General features: G+C 35.4%; 1 protein-coding gene across 1 annotated transcript in view; it reads right to left on the reverse strand.

The window, feature by feature from the left end:
- Positions 1-993: 993 nt before the first annotated feature.
- Positions 994-16,798, reverse strand: part of LOC131068485 (protein MRG1) — a 143,424-nt gene continuing 127,619 nt past the window's right edge. The window contains exon 11 of the mRNA XM_058003670.2: positions 994-1,528. Within this exon, the coding sequence (XP_057859653.2) occupies positions 1,432-1,528 (97 nt within the window). The 3' untranslated portion in view covers positions 994-1,431. The remainder of the gene's footprint in view (positions 1,529-16,798) is intronic.

The following is a 16,798-nucleotide window of genomic DNA, read 5'->3' on the forward strand; positions in this document are numbered from 1 at the left end:
TATGTTTAAAATTCTCGTGAAATAGAAGATACCAATCCCTACAAGGTTTCAAGAGGATTGCAGTCTTCATCTTTAAAGGAAAGAATTATCCATTTTCAGGCTTGAATTCTAGGCATAATGATCAAAACAGAAGGTAACAACCAAAAGGTTATTTGAAAATCATGCATAGTACATCTTGACACGAACTTCTATTTTACAATCAATACTATTATGGTGGTTTAAAAATTCTTCTTATTGAGGAGGACATGAGCACTGATGATGCAAGTGAAGAAGGTTTAGAAAAAACTAATTTCTATTGTAATTTGGGAATTTACCAAATATAAGAACCTTTTCATTGACATTACTCTTAAGGCATGTATACTAACGAAGACACTAGGAAGGTGTGTGGATCAGAAAGTTTGGGATATGCCATTACCTTGTATATTTAGATGTTGTGTGAGGAAGCAGTATTCCTGGTGCGCTTAAGGATAAAGTCTAACATTTTAATTCAACTTAGCACTTCATAGCAAGAATATAATAAGTTGATTAAAGAAAACAATTGAAATTCTGACACTTTGATTATAAATCAATACAATGAAACTTATTATCTATCAAATCTACCATCTACTTTGTTTATGATTCGACATACTCCACCCTAGGACCAACATACCGAGAGAATAATGAATGTACTCTTATTTATCCATTACGTTCAAGCAATACGTTAAAAAAGGTCGTCCAGCAGACCTCACAACATATTGAAGGTGCCCAATAACCTCCCGAAAGATTTACCAAGCACTCAAGTGCATCATTAATGAAAAAAGAACGTCGGCTTGTAGAAGAGAGCATAACTCACCCCCATATGAATATTCACTCCCAATGATATTCAAGAAAAACAGGAGAATTCGATTCACAGTAATGAACAACCTTTTTTGAGACTTATTGCTCGGTAAAGAGATTTTATGAGAATTACAAAATAAGTCAAATGCAAAAGAGGTTTAATGGAAGGACCAAACAAAACAAAAAGGAAGAAGCATCTATATTAATTCCAATTTGTTTTTATGATATGCATCTAGCAGATTTTTAGCAACATTTATATCAAATCAAACTTCTCTGAAAGGATTTCCTACTACATTTGTTAGCTATGTATGCAAATAGTATGGTAATAATTAAACAGAGTTCAGATTATTTGTGTGTAAGTTTAACATCTAGATGCAAATACGCTTTACAGTATGGACATCCATGACCAGGCTAATCAGCAAGACTGTAAGTTCAGACTTGAAAAAGAAGAGGCCACACGATATGATCACTCAGGTCACAAAATATCAAACACCGCATAGCAATGGCCAAACCTTGCATGGAAAATGTTATATAACTTGCTGAACTCCACTCTACCCAAAATTCACAGCAAAATGAGAACCCTCTGAAACAAAATTGCTGGGAGTAGACACAAAGTCAGGAACCTTTCTGCTCTCTGTTTTCAACCTCAGAGGTAACTTTTGGCCCATCATAGCTAGAGAGGAAAAAGCTGCTTTGATTCTTCTGTAGAAACCTGCAGATTTAGGAAGAAACCTTAGAAATAAACCCCTATTGTTTTATAAGTGGTACCGCATAAAATATTAAGTATTGTTATAACGCATTCCTAAAACACTGCATACAAAATGCTCCATTTACCTTCCTCTCTAGCATTTAGCATTGAATAATGCAAGCAGCATGGAAGTGACAATAAAAAAGAAACCAGACACCCATTTGTTAAAAACAATATCATTGGCAGAGAAAAGATCGGCAATAAAAAATTGAAAAACAATTTAATGTAAGCATGTACCTACCAACCAAAGGTTAAACTTGGCACAGGTTGCATGTTGGAGTAATTAGGACATTATCTTATTATTTAATTAATTAGGTCCTTTAATAACTTTACTCACTTAAGCTAAACTTAGGTGCTTTTTCATTTTATTAAATTAGGCTTACACTTGGCACTAGCTAATTTAAGCTTGCTTTAGGGTTTAGCCTAGGGATCCATTCAACCTTTTCATAAGGATCCATTCATTCATTTGTAACATATTCTTTTGCACATCAATACAGAATTCTCAAGTTGTTGAGCAAATTATCCTTGCTTGATCTCCATTTTGTGACAGGTGGTGTGCTTGTAGATGATTCTTTGGATTGTGTGGTTAATCGATAACTCCAACATTGCAAAGGGAGGTAAAACATATCAAGGCTCACAGCAAGCATTTGTTTGTTATCTGAAAAGAAAATAATGACGGCCCAAGTAAACTTCCTCTAGGATCTCCAGAAAGTAGTCCAAGGAGAGCCACAATACTTCAATTACCCCAGCTTAGAGATAGTATTTATGCTATTTTTAATTCTTTATTTTGAAGAGGCCAATTTTATGAGAAAAATAGTGGCAGCAGGCATTTTGAGCCCAATAAAAGGCACAGCACTAGAATCTATAACAACTGCCCCTCATATACTAATATTTTTTTTCACAAGTACCAACGTAATTGACCAAGCATCTTCCATCTAATCTAGAAGTGCCGACTTCATAACTTCTCCAACCACCATCGTGGTGGCGACTCCATGCCACCACTCATATGCTTACACTATAAAGTGGTAGCTCACAATGTAAGGGCATTCCTAGACCCAGAACTTAAACTTCAAAGGTTTATTCATGGTGACCCTGCCCATGTATCCCTTTCCAAAATCAAAGGCTTGTAGTTCATAAACCAATGATAGAGAGGATTCATCCTCTCTTCCTCCGTACACCAATGATAGAGAGAATCCATCTTCTCTTCTTGTATGAGATCTCTAATCTCACTTTTAAATCACGACTCTCTCATCTTATCTTGATGATCAAGCCCCACCCCTGGGCTAGATAGGCAGGCAGGTCGGTGGCCCTACCATCTTTTTGAGGTAGGGGATGTAATGTCCCCTTTTCTGAAATAGGATTTAATAATAAATTAAAATATAATAATATAAAAAATAAATATATAATATAACATAATTATTAAATATAAATTTAATTAGGTTTAATGAATGGTCAAAGAGCATGAAATAAAGAGTTATGTCTATTGGAGGATTAAAGGTATAAAAGGAGTGAATCAATCATCAACTTGAAAAGGAACGGAGGAAAATATAAGTGACTTGAGGAAATATAGAATAAATAATTATTATCAAAAGACAGAAATTAAGGATGAATAGTTGTGACTCTTTCAAAAGGGTAGAAATAGTGAAAGGTGTGACTAACTCCCAATTTTAAAATATAAAAAGGAGATCAAATCATTTGGAGGGGCATCAATTCAGATCACAACAATTCAAAGCAGAAATCTAGAATGACACTCAGCAATAAAGGAATCCAAGAGATTTGGAAAATAATTTATTATTCTTGAAAGGCCACAATGAAGGGTGGTGACTCAATTCTTGTGAAAGGTGGTGACTCTTTCACCAAAAAAAATATAAAGGAGAGATCATTCCAAGGATTCAATCATCTCCTCTCTATCAATTCAGCATTCATTCAATCATCACTCACCAATACATCAACTCAACAATTACTAAATAATCACTCGTGAATCCATCAAAGGAAATTATTCAATCATCCAACAATCATCAATGGAGATTCATCAATTCAGAATTCATCGTCAAATATCAATCCACTCAACCATATATACAAATTCAGAAATCAATCAACAGTCATTTTAGACTATCAATTTACAATCATCAACAATCAATAAAATAATTCAATTCATTAATTCAATACAGAATTCCAGAAGTACACTCGAATTGATTCAAGACTTATTCCTAAGAATATTCAAATATTATTCAAGGGATTGATTGTCAAATCATCGAGAAATAGTATTTAGCAATAGTCTAGCAAATATACCAAGTCATCAACTTTGAATTCTAGTTAGTACTTGCAAAATGGGCAGGGTCCAGGCCCACAGGTTGGGCTAAGGTTTGGAAGGATAGGGTCTTTTCCAAACCTTTGGCGAGCTAGGGAGAGGGTCCTTGGTATTGTCACCGAATGAGGTCTAGGCTCATGGGGTGAGCTAGGGTTTGGAGGGACGAGATCTTTTTCTTACCTTTGACAAACTAGGGACGAGGTCCTTAATTTCATAACCATTGAGTTAGAGACAAAGTCTTTTAGATCAGCAGATTTGCAAGGTATTTATGGGGAATTCACGATTTGATCAACTTGGGTATTGTTCAAGGATGTATTGACTTAAATTTACATTGCAAATCTTGACAAAACTATTATATCTTGAGTGAATTCTATTTTTTAAGGAATATCCCCCAAAAGGAAACATTATTAGAGCTGGTTGTACCACATGTATAATCTTTCCTAGATTTGTAGGTCTCACTTTTAATTCACAACTATTCATTAAGATTATGTTCTGAAATTAGTCCAATTACAATAAAATGATGATAAACACATTCCAATCAAGTGTTGGTTCCATAACAAACATTCTTGTATAAACACACAAAACCACACAAAGGCCATATCATTTGAACATTCCATGTTCACACAATGATTGGCTCATGCATACATCATTTATACACATGGTGACTAGCCTATATGCACATCATAAGTACAAACAATGGCTAGCTTAAACATACATCACATATACATAATGTGAATGACTCACTGATACATCATATATACACAATATAACTTGAGCGTGCATTACATATACATATTGTCTATCTCATGCACCCATCACATCCACAATGTGAATAACTTATACATCACATGGTCACATAAAGATCAACTGATAGGTGGATGCAACCTATGACATGCATCATCCTACTACCTAGTTCACTAACACATAAGATTGTAAGTAGATCCCATCTAGAAAAGGAATGTCGATGTACCCCATACTACACTTCAGGTGCCATCCTTTTTCCCAATCCACCACCATTTGTGATGACAATCATCTTATACAACTTGTCATTATTGGCAAGGCCATAAGTATAACAACATGCACAATACCCAAGGCCATTGCACAAGTACATAATGATTGGCTAATGCATACATAGTAACCAACTAGCAATAGGAAATGAATGCAACACTATTACATGTATCTTCCTATTGCTTGTTTCACTTGCACTTATCCTTTAAGTGCATCCCAACCAAACAAAGGAATGTCGATGCATCCCATACCATACCATGGATCCCATCATTATCCCCGATCCTCTACATCAACCATGATGATGGGCAACTATCCCATACTGCTTGCAATCATCACCGGATAAGATATATGTGTTACAAACCCATCACATAAGGCCATTAATGACACTAAACCATCGAGATAGTGGATTCCAACGTCTATTGCCCCCAGGCCATTGACAAAAAGTATATCCACCCTAGAAGGAAATAGTACCAAACATATAACACCATGTGGCCTTGGTTACACATCGACTAACCCCTTCACAACATGGGTAGCACCTAGCATCAATCACCTTCGTACTAATGAACATTTGATACACCCCCCTAACACAATGGTTAGTTCTTGGCATTGATCACCTACATGGTATTAGTGATAGTGGAATAACCACTCATGTATCATAACATGAATAGTTCATGGCATCCTTCACCTATGTGCTACTGATGAAAGTCAACTAATCCATAAGATACAACAGATAGCACCTAACATCAATCACTTGGACAATACTAGTGACAATTGACTAACTACTCTTGTATCATGGCATGAATAGCTCATGACATCCTTCACCTCCATGTTGCTAATGAAAACTAGCTAATCTATAAGATATGCGAGATACCACATAACATCAATCGCCTCCACAGTACTAGTGATAGCTAGCTATTTACATCTATATTAGACTTGGCTCCAACATATGAGAACATCTTATAACCAAGTACACATAATCCACACATCACGAAGGTTCACAAATTTAGGACAAATGGACCTAAATATGTCACAACCAAGTGATCCCGGAACCTACACACAAAGTCCTATAGGACTTGAGGTCAAATTACTAACACAATTAACACATTGAACCCACATGAGTTGGCCTCTACTCAACACATACACAAACAAACACCAACTTCTAAAATAATCAAGCCCATCCACTTCATTCAAACTACTATTCAAGAACGCATTATTTCAAAGTACATTATTTATTAACTAGAAATCAAACCCATAGTAGTTATATTAAAAAATGTCCTACTAAGTACGTATCATTTTGGTTAATAATAATCACAAATCATAGGACACATTTCTCCACTAGATGGATACAAGGGCAAAATACCCAACCATCTTCATTAAAACTTATTGTTGATGACTACATTTGGTAAAGGAGGTTATAAGAAACTTTGTCCTAAACTCAACACCAAAGCAAATACATATTAAAGCGAGAAGATCAAATGAGCAGGATAAGGTTTGTTTACATCATTATATCCATGTCACGACCAAGTTAATGGCTCCCTTATTGCCTAGAAAAAATAGAGCTCACAAAGTCACAATGATAACTTATACCCTCATATATTTGTTAATGATTTCAAACGCTATGCCATAGTGTTTAACAATTAGCTCTAATTATTTTTAGTTCATATAAGTTTGGAGGCATTCTCACACCTTCACATTGAGACAAGCCATGGTGATAGACTCTAAGTTCGTCCAAGATTGGGGTAGATTTTGGAATACCAAATAATACTTACCTTTGAGTAGATAGGCTTGAATCGCTTGATCACGACGGGTTGCTTTTCATTTGCTCAAACCCATATAGTGCATAGTTCAACCTCTGGCCAAACCATATTAAAGAGGGAGAAATATTCGAGTTTAAAAACAACCCCAAATCTTGGAGACGTCCACTAAACCCTTCCTTACAAACTTGGGTCACAAGAGCATCCTTTACCCAAGGACTACATACTTCCAAACTGGATCAAAGTCCCATGAAGTTTTCCTCACAAGAACTCTCTCAAATAAAATACACAGAGTCCCATACCCAAGGTTTCATAACCAATCTAGTACCATTACTCGAGAGTGAAGTAGAATGAACACTATATAAGGAAAGCCATATGAAAGATTAAAACCCAACAATGTAGCGAACCACCTGTTGGTGTACGTTTTATCATAGACCGAACATTAGAATAATATACCCAAGGATACTCTATCCTCTCTTGAAAAACCACCACTTATGTTAAGGTTGCAAGAAGACTATATGGCGATTCCAAGGTTTCTTTGGTCAGGTCTTGACGTGTGGATAAGCTCAATGGGTGTTGTGATATGCTAGTAATACACAAAGGGACTTACACTTGGCTCGTTCAATTCACAATGGAGGTTTATCATTTGTGGGTTTTGGATTGTGGACTTCAAGAAAACTGAAAAGGAGACATGGTTTAGAAATTCTAATATATTCCTAAGAATTCAAGAGACGGTAAAGACTGGATGAAACTAATAACAACACTTTGTTCCGCCACACTTAGGACAACTACGCAAAGCAGGTTGTGCTCAAGATTTTCACATTTACGAATAACACCAACAATTGAACAATATTACTCAAAGTAAAAGTTAAGCATCCACATCAAAAGCTCAGGCTAACTTTACATATCGAATGAAAATCATCCATCCAACAAAAGTATGAGCAAAAAGTTTCACCAATCTAAACTCTCAAATCCTTCATTCTTCTAACATACATGAAATAAAATCAAAACTATGATGAGGGATAAGAACCATGCCAACTCCAAAATAAAAGAGGTAATCACCATCAATTCGACCAATGCATTACTTATTACTTTGGCAATTGTATGCAACAATTGCTTGTCTCCACATGTTTTGCAACATGCTCCCATGATTTACAAATGAGGGGTGAATTCAATTTATAGGCACCCCAATTACAATTAAATGGCCAGGATTGATTTCTAATCAACGGTCGAGATTAAAACAACCTAACCCTAATTAGGGTTTCCTAAAATAGATCAAATATCCGTCAGATGAGAGACAAGTGGCACAAGATGCTATCTTTTAGGATTGCACCCCCTTCTTCTGTTGAGAGGTAGTGTGTTCAATGAACTTGGACATGTTGACTTGAATTCTCCAATTTGTGTCGAAAAATTTGTCTGCATGGAAATTTGTCTAGAATACTCTTCTTGCCACCAATTTCTGTTGCACGTGGGAGCTTGTCTTTGACTCTCCAAAAGCGAAATCCTTCAAGAAATCTGGAATTTTTTTCCATACTTTCGCCAAGTTTGAAGACTTACCTTTCTTGATGCCCGGAGACTCTTTCAGGTGCCTTGAATTTGGAGAAGAATTTGATTCATCTCCTCTTTATTTTCTTCTTTGATCTTCTTCTTTCTTCCTGTTTCCTGTCCAACATTCAGTCAAAATTTGATTCTTTTGGTTGTGGAAAATTCCACACTTAGCCATTTTTCATGTATCAAACCTTTATCCACCCGTTCGTTTGATTGACCCTTGATTTCATGTGCTTGTCAAATTTATTTTCCTACTCGATTGCTGGTCTGATTTCATGTGAATTTGTCAAAATTTGTCTTTCCTCATGGCATGCCAGCTTGATGGTCTTCTTGTCTAATGGATCAAATTTGAGGTCCCTGATCCGACATCTTCACATATTTCATTTATGCCTTGGACAAATTCGTGTCTAAGTTTGATCAACCTGCTTGGACAAAGGCTTGAACAATTTTCAGTCCTGTCTTATGTCCTGACTGTGAATGTGCCAATTTATTTTTCTCCCTCTTAGGTTGTCTTAAACCAGGAACTTGAATGTGTCTGACATATTAAGGTTTGTGTCTTGGAACAAATTTGTGTAGGTCTTTATGTCTTGGCATGCTTCATGTCAATTGGCTTTTCCTCGGACTTGGAATATTCTTGGACAATCATCCTTCATTTTTTATGGATTGGAAAAGTTCAGACAGTCACATGTCCTCGTCTTTGGCACATTTCGGAAATATAATCAGACAATTTGTCTTGCTCTTTGTCATGTCATCTTGGCAGGCTTCGGAAGTATGATCGGACAACTTGTCTTTCAGTTTGTCAAGCCATCTTGTTCTTGGGAAGAAAAATTTCATGCTTTGGATTGTTTGGCATGCTCGAAGGCTTTCCTCTTGGCAGGGCGAAGATCACCTATCCTTGGACAAATTTTTATTTGCTGAAATTTTGTGCTTAGTTTCTTTGGACAAAATCTTTGGACATGTCTTATTCCTCAACAAATTTTGGATGACTTTCTTCCTTGGATATGAAAGGGCGAACTTTCCACATCTTTGGACAGATTTTGGTTGATGCTTCACTTCAAACTTGGAAGGTTATCACATGCATATCAGATATAAACAATCTTCCTCTTCCAAGGAGGGTTTGGAAATGATTAAAACTTCCTTGTTGACCATGATAGCAGCAGTTTGACAATGTGAATTTAGATTACTTTTTTTTTTTGGACAAGGCACAATTTATTCTTCCTCGGGCAAGTCCACTTTCAATTTGCTGTCTTGGACGATCTTGAATGAATTTTATTTTTAGGCAGATTTGAAAGATTTTATTTTTAGGCAGATTTGAAAGATTTCTGAGAAATCTATGTGCAGATTTGAATTCTTTTCCCAAGGTAGATTCAAGGATGATCAATGGTGAACTCAGAATTTTATCAGCAAACCTTGGTGATGGCGAACTTGAACCTTTTGAATGTCCCTTTCAAACCCTTGGACCTGCTTTATTCTTCCTTTTGGAGATGTTCAAGGTAGAATCTTCTCCTTCAAACTGTTATCAATGGCGAATTTAAGGAGAATATCGAACTTATTTTATCCAAACCCTTGATTTTGCTTTATTTCTCATCCAAATTCTTCTGAAAATTTGACAATCTAGTTGGATTTTGGAAGTGCCTCCTCTGAAGAATTTGAATTTTTTTCTTCAAACCCTTGAATTTATTTTATTTCTGCAAAGGTAACCTGATAATATGATCAGATTTTGGCATGAATCTAATAATCTTTATGCTTGAAAGCTGTTCACTTTGATTTCCAAACCTGTAGACATGGCAGATTTTGAAGTTGGATAATCTGATCATGCATTGAAGCTACTAGCTTCTCTCAACTTTAGCGAAATTTGACAAAGTTTTGATGCTTCCTTCTTTGATATACAAACTTCTTCTTGGCAAACAAAGTATTAATGAATGGGCACCATGTCTTTATAGCTTAGCAATTTCTAGAAGCTTTGTGTTTTATTCTATCTTCAGAAAATTGAAACCCTTTGCCTTCTTCTAGAAGGAAGCTTGGAAGATTCTCAAAAATTAGAAAGTTTTATTGTTTTATCCTCCCTCTAAGAAGTCGGAATTTATCCTTAGAAGCTTCCATCATGTTTTAGAAAGTTTTATTTGTTTTAAATCTCCTAGAAATTCGAATTTGAGTAAGGCATGCACAATTTTTATTTTTATTTTTTTTTTAATTCTTGAATGACTTTAATTGCCAAGTCATCTTACTTGCCATTTTTAATTCTCTTGGAATGCCAAGTCATCTTTTATTGCCAACTAGGAAATTTATTTATTTTTTTATTCTATGCCATCTTCAAGTGGGCCCTACATTCTTTCTCAAGCTTTGGCAAATTTTGCACATCTTCCTTATGCTATGTTTTTAAAGTGGACTTGGAAAGAATTTCTTGCTTGTGCCATGTTTTTAAAGTGGACTTGGAAAGAATTTCTAGCTTGTTCCATGTTTTAAAGTGGACTTGGAAAGAATTTCTAGCTTGGACATGAGGTGCATTTTAAAAATTGTCAAACATTTTTGGTGCATGAATAAGCTTAACCTTAGGCGAGAGTTAAGTAACCCTTGCCATGAGTTAGTTAACCCTTGGTAGGAGTTTAATATTTGTCGGACAATTTTTCTTGGACAATTTTTAAATTGATCTTGCTCAAATTTCTTCGACATTTTAACTAATCGTCTACCATTCTACCCTTGAACCTTGTTGAACTTGTCTGCCATTTTTATTTCTTCAGCTTGGACGAAATTTTCGATGTGCCATTCCACTTGCCTTCTTTTTACTTGGTCAACAGTGTTCATGCCATATTCATACCTTGCTGGTTCATCTGGACAAAAACCCTAATCTGGATTTCCATTTTGCTTTTGGCACTTGGAGACCTCATTTTTTAAATCTGAGAAAATGGGTAGGAATAATTTGGCATGGGGATCAAAACCCTAATCTCAGAAAAAAGCAAAATTTTCAAACCCTTGCTTTTTACACTTAGAAGCAAAAATTTTCAAATCTGAAGACATGGGTAGGATCAAAAGAACCTAAAGAACAAAACCCTAATCTCAAAAAAAAGCAAAATTTTCAAAGCCCTGCTTTTTACACTTAGAGGCGAGATTTTCAAATTCTGACAAAATGGGTAGTAATAAAATAGCTCAAAGAACAAAACCCAGATGTCAGTTTTAAAAAAGCAGAAAAAGAAGAAAAAAGCAAGAATTTCTAAAAATAGCAGGTTGTCAGAAATGACTCAAAGCAATTGCGATTTTCGTCCTTCAGACCTTCTGAACACTTTGGCAGCATTCAAATTCAATTCTAAGCATAAATTCTCAATCTGGTTTGGGATGAATTCTCAAAAACTCTAACTCCTCATTGTAAAAACACTGGTGATTATTAGATGCGACGCCAAAACAGAACCCTAAAAAGCAAAAAAAACAAGGGGGTCCCCATTTGCAATGGGGCGATGTGTGAAATAGGTCACAACACCACCCTTTTATCAATACCCTTCCAAAACTATGACCATATCTCATACAATATCATTGATACTATTGTTTATCCCAACAAGGTTCCATTTAATGATTACCATCAATCAATAACACTTAACAATGTATAGAAAAACATAACTAAGCTAACAATATAGCAAACCTATTTTGAGGAACTTCTAACAAAGGACATCTATATCTCAACCTTGCCTTCCCCACTATTATTAATCCTAATTCAATGTGAACATCCCAAAACCCTAACAATTACCTATAAACAATATCATGCAACATTTGGTACCTTGATGATAACACCATAAATATATCTAAATTATTTACATCTTATATTTGACATCAACCTTGTATCATAATGCAACCAACATCTTTTGGCAACATTTCATGGGTTGCAGCCAAAATCACTCTCTATTGTATCACTCTAGTATTTGACAAAAGAGAGTACCACCATCAATTACATGGACTAGACATTGCTAAAACCCATCATTTTATAGCCACAATGGAACAAAAAGATAGCAAAGGCTACTTGTAATTTGTAAACAAAAGGTTATGCAGTATCTTAGTTAAACAAGAAAAGTTCCAATAGATACCCCATTTATAATTAGGAGAAACAATTTCATAGGGGTGGCTCCCTCACTTTCACCAACTTAAATAGTCAACAACAAGATCTTCTTACTCAACTTCAACAAGGAAGAATAACACCAATGTCCCTAAATACCATTCCCACTAAACACGTGGGGTATCGTTGAATTGGCCCTTAGTCAAGCATCACTAAAGTTTTGCCAAAAGAAATATTCTTAATATTTATTAATTGAAATAGTACAACTACAAACTATAGAATTATATAGGTTTTCAATAAACCATCAGCCAATGATTCTTTTGCATATATTTCATATCCCAAAAATTATAAACATTAATACACAAAATATGGAGACAAAGCAATTTTCCTTTCCACTTGGCATTATTGCAAAGGTCGTGCCTTAGGGAGATTATATTGATTCCATTTTAGTTTGCTAGGGCAACCGTTAAGGAAAGTATGTATCAATTTCCAAGCTATAACTCAATTTCAACCCAGCTTCATAGTCTAATATACCTTCAAATTCTATTTTCTAAGTACCACATTATTCTAAATAGCATTAACCCAGTCCAAACCCATTCAACATTAATAGTACTCAGCAGCCAAGAAAAGATGTTTGCATCTTTACTATCAGAATCTTACATCTTAACAGCATGGGAGTATATCTCATCTCCCTGCTAGGATTGAGCAAAATTGTTGTACTTATAACAAGGACATCTCCATACTCGTAGCATAAAAACATTGAAACTACACAGTTTCACACATGTCAACTTGCTTGGTGGATTTTCCAGAAAAAAAAAATGTTCTTTTAAGATACTCTAATCATAAAAATATCACAAATTCCTGTGCAGATCTATCTATTTTCTCCATTTGTTAGCAACAGGTAGAAGAGCTCACAACATTTCACGCTGAGGAAAATGATAGATTGACAAAGTCTTGTCCTCAATTTCGGGATCTGTATCTACCTGGAGAAGAATCTGGACTTGATTTTCTGACAGAAAGATGTTTATTATCACACCCACCAATCATATAAAGTTTTACAAGAAAATGAATTATTGTGATAAATTGTTTCTTTTTTTGGCATCTATATTTGCCTAAAAAGTATATTGAGACTAGATCACCACCAACTTAACTTTCCAACACAGATAAGTTTATTACAAAACTCTAAAATCCTATCCAATTTACCAGAGAAGGAACTTTTAATAACATTTTTTTGTATTATTTTTCTAGTTAAATTGGAACAATGAAAAAGAGAGCAGAAAACTAATAACTCTCCAACACAAACAGGGTAATCATCACATTCCCTAACTATACACAAATCTACAATCTGTTGAGATTTTATAAGCAGGGTTTTTATTTTCATAAAGAAGATGACCATACTGCAACTTACCTCGAGGAATGCCAGTGCACAACATCATGATGAGAAAGAAGAACGATGAATCCTATACTCACAATGAGAAGGGACAAAATAAATGTCTTGGATGTGACTCTTTTCTCTAAGCACCTATGCGTCCTCCTATCTCTTTGCCATGTGTTGTTCTTCTGCTTCCTTTTGCATGAAAAACACTCCCCTCTCCTGCTCAACCCTTACATTCAAACCCCCACCCTATTTGACAAAAATCTCTAGCCCATTCTGCTTCAGCAGGCATCCATCACCTAGTGCAACCTCCCTTTCCTGATCAAGCATGGAGAAGAAATGCGAAGGTTGTAGAATCTAGCTTTACACATACCAATTGCATTTACTCAAAAGTTCTGAAAACCTTTTCAACGAATCCATTTTTGTGAATATCCTGTCTACTGGAGCAGTTCTAAAACCCCATGCCCTTTTAAACTTCCAGCCATTATCCTTGTCTGCTCCTACCCTCTCACCTTCCTCCACAAACATCTCTTGGTGCTCTAACAAAATTCATCTATCCTTTATGCTTTGATGGTGTCCACACCTCTCATGAAATTTCTCGCAACCCTGGTCCACAAATCCCTTGGTTGTGAAGAGACATCATACCCTATTAAAGGCATTGCAGTTGTTTCCTTCCCTTCTCAACAACCTACTGTCCTTCTATGTCGCCCATACACTTACTATTAATTACTTTTTTTCTCTTCACTGACTTAATTGGTTTCTAATACCTCTTTTGATTATCTATTATATTTCTAACATGTAAGCCCCACATTTACGCTTGCTTGTGCGAAGATGTGACAGGATCATCTAATTCCAAAAGAAATAAAAGAAAAGTGATGACTGACACATACGTGAAGAGGAAATAATTTAATCTTTTTTTGCTTAGTACATGTCAGGTTTAGAGCTAACTTGTCTGTCCTTATGCAAGTATGGAAGTAAAATTTTGGTTCAACTTCATTTGAAACACAATGAGTTACAATACCACTTCCACCAACCATGTCAAATGTAAAAGTTCTCATTTAAAGAGATTTTGGCAAGTTGTGGAATAATGGCATCCAAGTCAGCACAGTCAAGAGTTAGATCCCAATTTCTAGTCACCCCCATTGTAATCAAGTTTCTTATGTGACGAGATCCCAAATCCAACAACTAGTGGGGGTCTAGGAGTGGAGATCCTAGTAGTGTTGAGAGGCAACACCTCCCACTACTCCTCATGGGAGTTAGGAGGCAATGCCAGTAGGGTTGAATCTACGGGCAGCACTCCCAATAGGGTCAAGGGGCAAAAGGGCAAAGCCACCACCACCAAGTCCAAATTACGAACTTTGAAACCACACAAACCTTCATGTTGCATGCCATTTTCACAAGATTAACACTTGAGAACAAAATTAGGTATTTGACACATGTTTATAAAAATGTTTCTAAAAAATCTTTTTTTAGTTTATTATTTTGGGCGGCCCTTAGGTCCCCTTGGGTTTGCTTAAATTTACCTCGAGTCTACCTAAGGGTGCCCAAGGCATACTCTAGAAGAACCCAACCAACACCCAAACCCATACAAGTATGGGAGGGAAGGGTTTTGTCAAACCCTGCAACATACTTAGAGCATAGGAAGCCCACCCATATTTGATACAACTTGAGTAAACGAGAATACCAATTTGGATTTTACTAATATAGAATTATATAGGAAGAGAGCCTTCAAAATTTTCAAAGTTCTAAATACAATCAAATTTGTCCATGGTAAGAAATAAGCAATAACTACTCCTAATATTTCCATATAACAACTTGCAAAATTATAGATGAAACTAAGACTTTAAACTTTTCAAAATTATACAAATTCTACTTCAATTCAAAGTCCAAAATAATTAATCTATACTTGTATCTTTGCAAGTCAATATTGTTGTAAATTGTAATGTATATTTAGTAATAATGCAATGTAATCACTAAGTATAAAGAAAAGGCATTTATTAATGTATATTTTGCAATTAGTTTACATATAAAATTTATGTATTTACTGAACAAACTTACCCTCACATGATACTAGAACATCCTATAATCTACTAGTTTTTCGTTTGCCACCAATTTCACCAAGCATTAATCTGAAGTTGAGATTCTAGAGGCAATTATCAACTTTCTCCTAAGATTGCTTGGCTTGAACCTATCCATAGTTACAAGACTTGGACTCGGCAAGCTGAATTTTGACTCAAACTAAAGCCCAGACTTGGCAAAAACTCGGCCAAGACTTGGCAAATTGAAAAACCTAATAAATTCAAAGATTTCTAAGAACTTAAAACTTGTTTCATGAATCCTTTAATAAATAAACCTTAAAGACACAATAATCTCATCAAATAGAAGCTACTTTGAAGTGAAACTAAAGGTAGGTTCTCATATTGGATATAATCATCCCAAAGCTTCTCAAAAGTGGTAGGCATCTCACAACAGCAAACGGATTGAACAAATGGATCCCAAAATAAGAATTCATTTAGTGCTATGGACAGCAACTCATCATCATTGACCTTTGCCACTATAGCAACAAGTTGATCCAATGTTTAATGATCTTCATAAGGTAACAGCCATCATGTTTGTATCATTTTTGTATGTGGCACTAAGATTGTTATTTGGCAGTATCTTCCAAGAAGTATTCATGATAGTGTCTTCTCTGCGATGTGAGGGACCAAATGGTCTTTCACCAAAACTAGGATGATTTTCTTTGTCTTAGCCAACTTTTTGTTATGCTCGATCAATTGAGCAAGATTGTTATTAGGTGCAATCTTAGCTTCCACAAAAAGTCAATCAACTTTGTACAATAGCATTTGCAATCTACACTTTCAAGGTGTAGAATTAGAAGTGCCCTCTAGACTGTCACATTCTCTAAGACTGAAATAAGTAGTGAATCCTTTGACAATTCCCTCTAATGTGTAGTGCTGCACTCCCTACAAGGACCTAAAAGATTTCAGTCAATGTGCTCTAAAATCATGTTAATTGTCAGACCATGGTAAGTAGATTCTGAATTCAAAAAGGCAATTGTAACTGCAAACTTGAGTCCAATAACTCATAAATACACACCACTCGAAATACTAACAAAAACAATAAAAAAAATTGTCATTTACTAAACTGAAACTAAATTACACTCAAATGTCATACCTCTTCTGTATTATATACATTT

This window comes from Cryptomeria japonica, chromosome 3, assembly GCF_030272615.1.
Source record: "Cryptomeria japonica chromosome 3, Sugi_1.0, whole genome shotgun sequence".
Taxonomy (NCBI): Eukaryota; Viridiplantae; Streptophyta; class Pinopsida; order Cupressales; family Cupressaceae; genus Cryptomeria; species Cryptomeria japonica.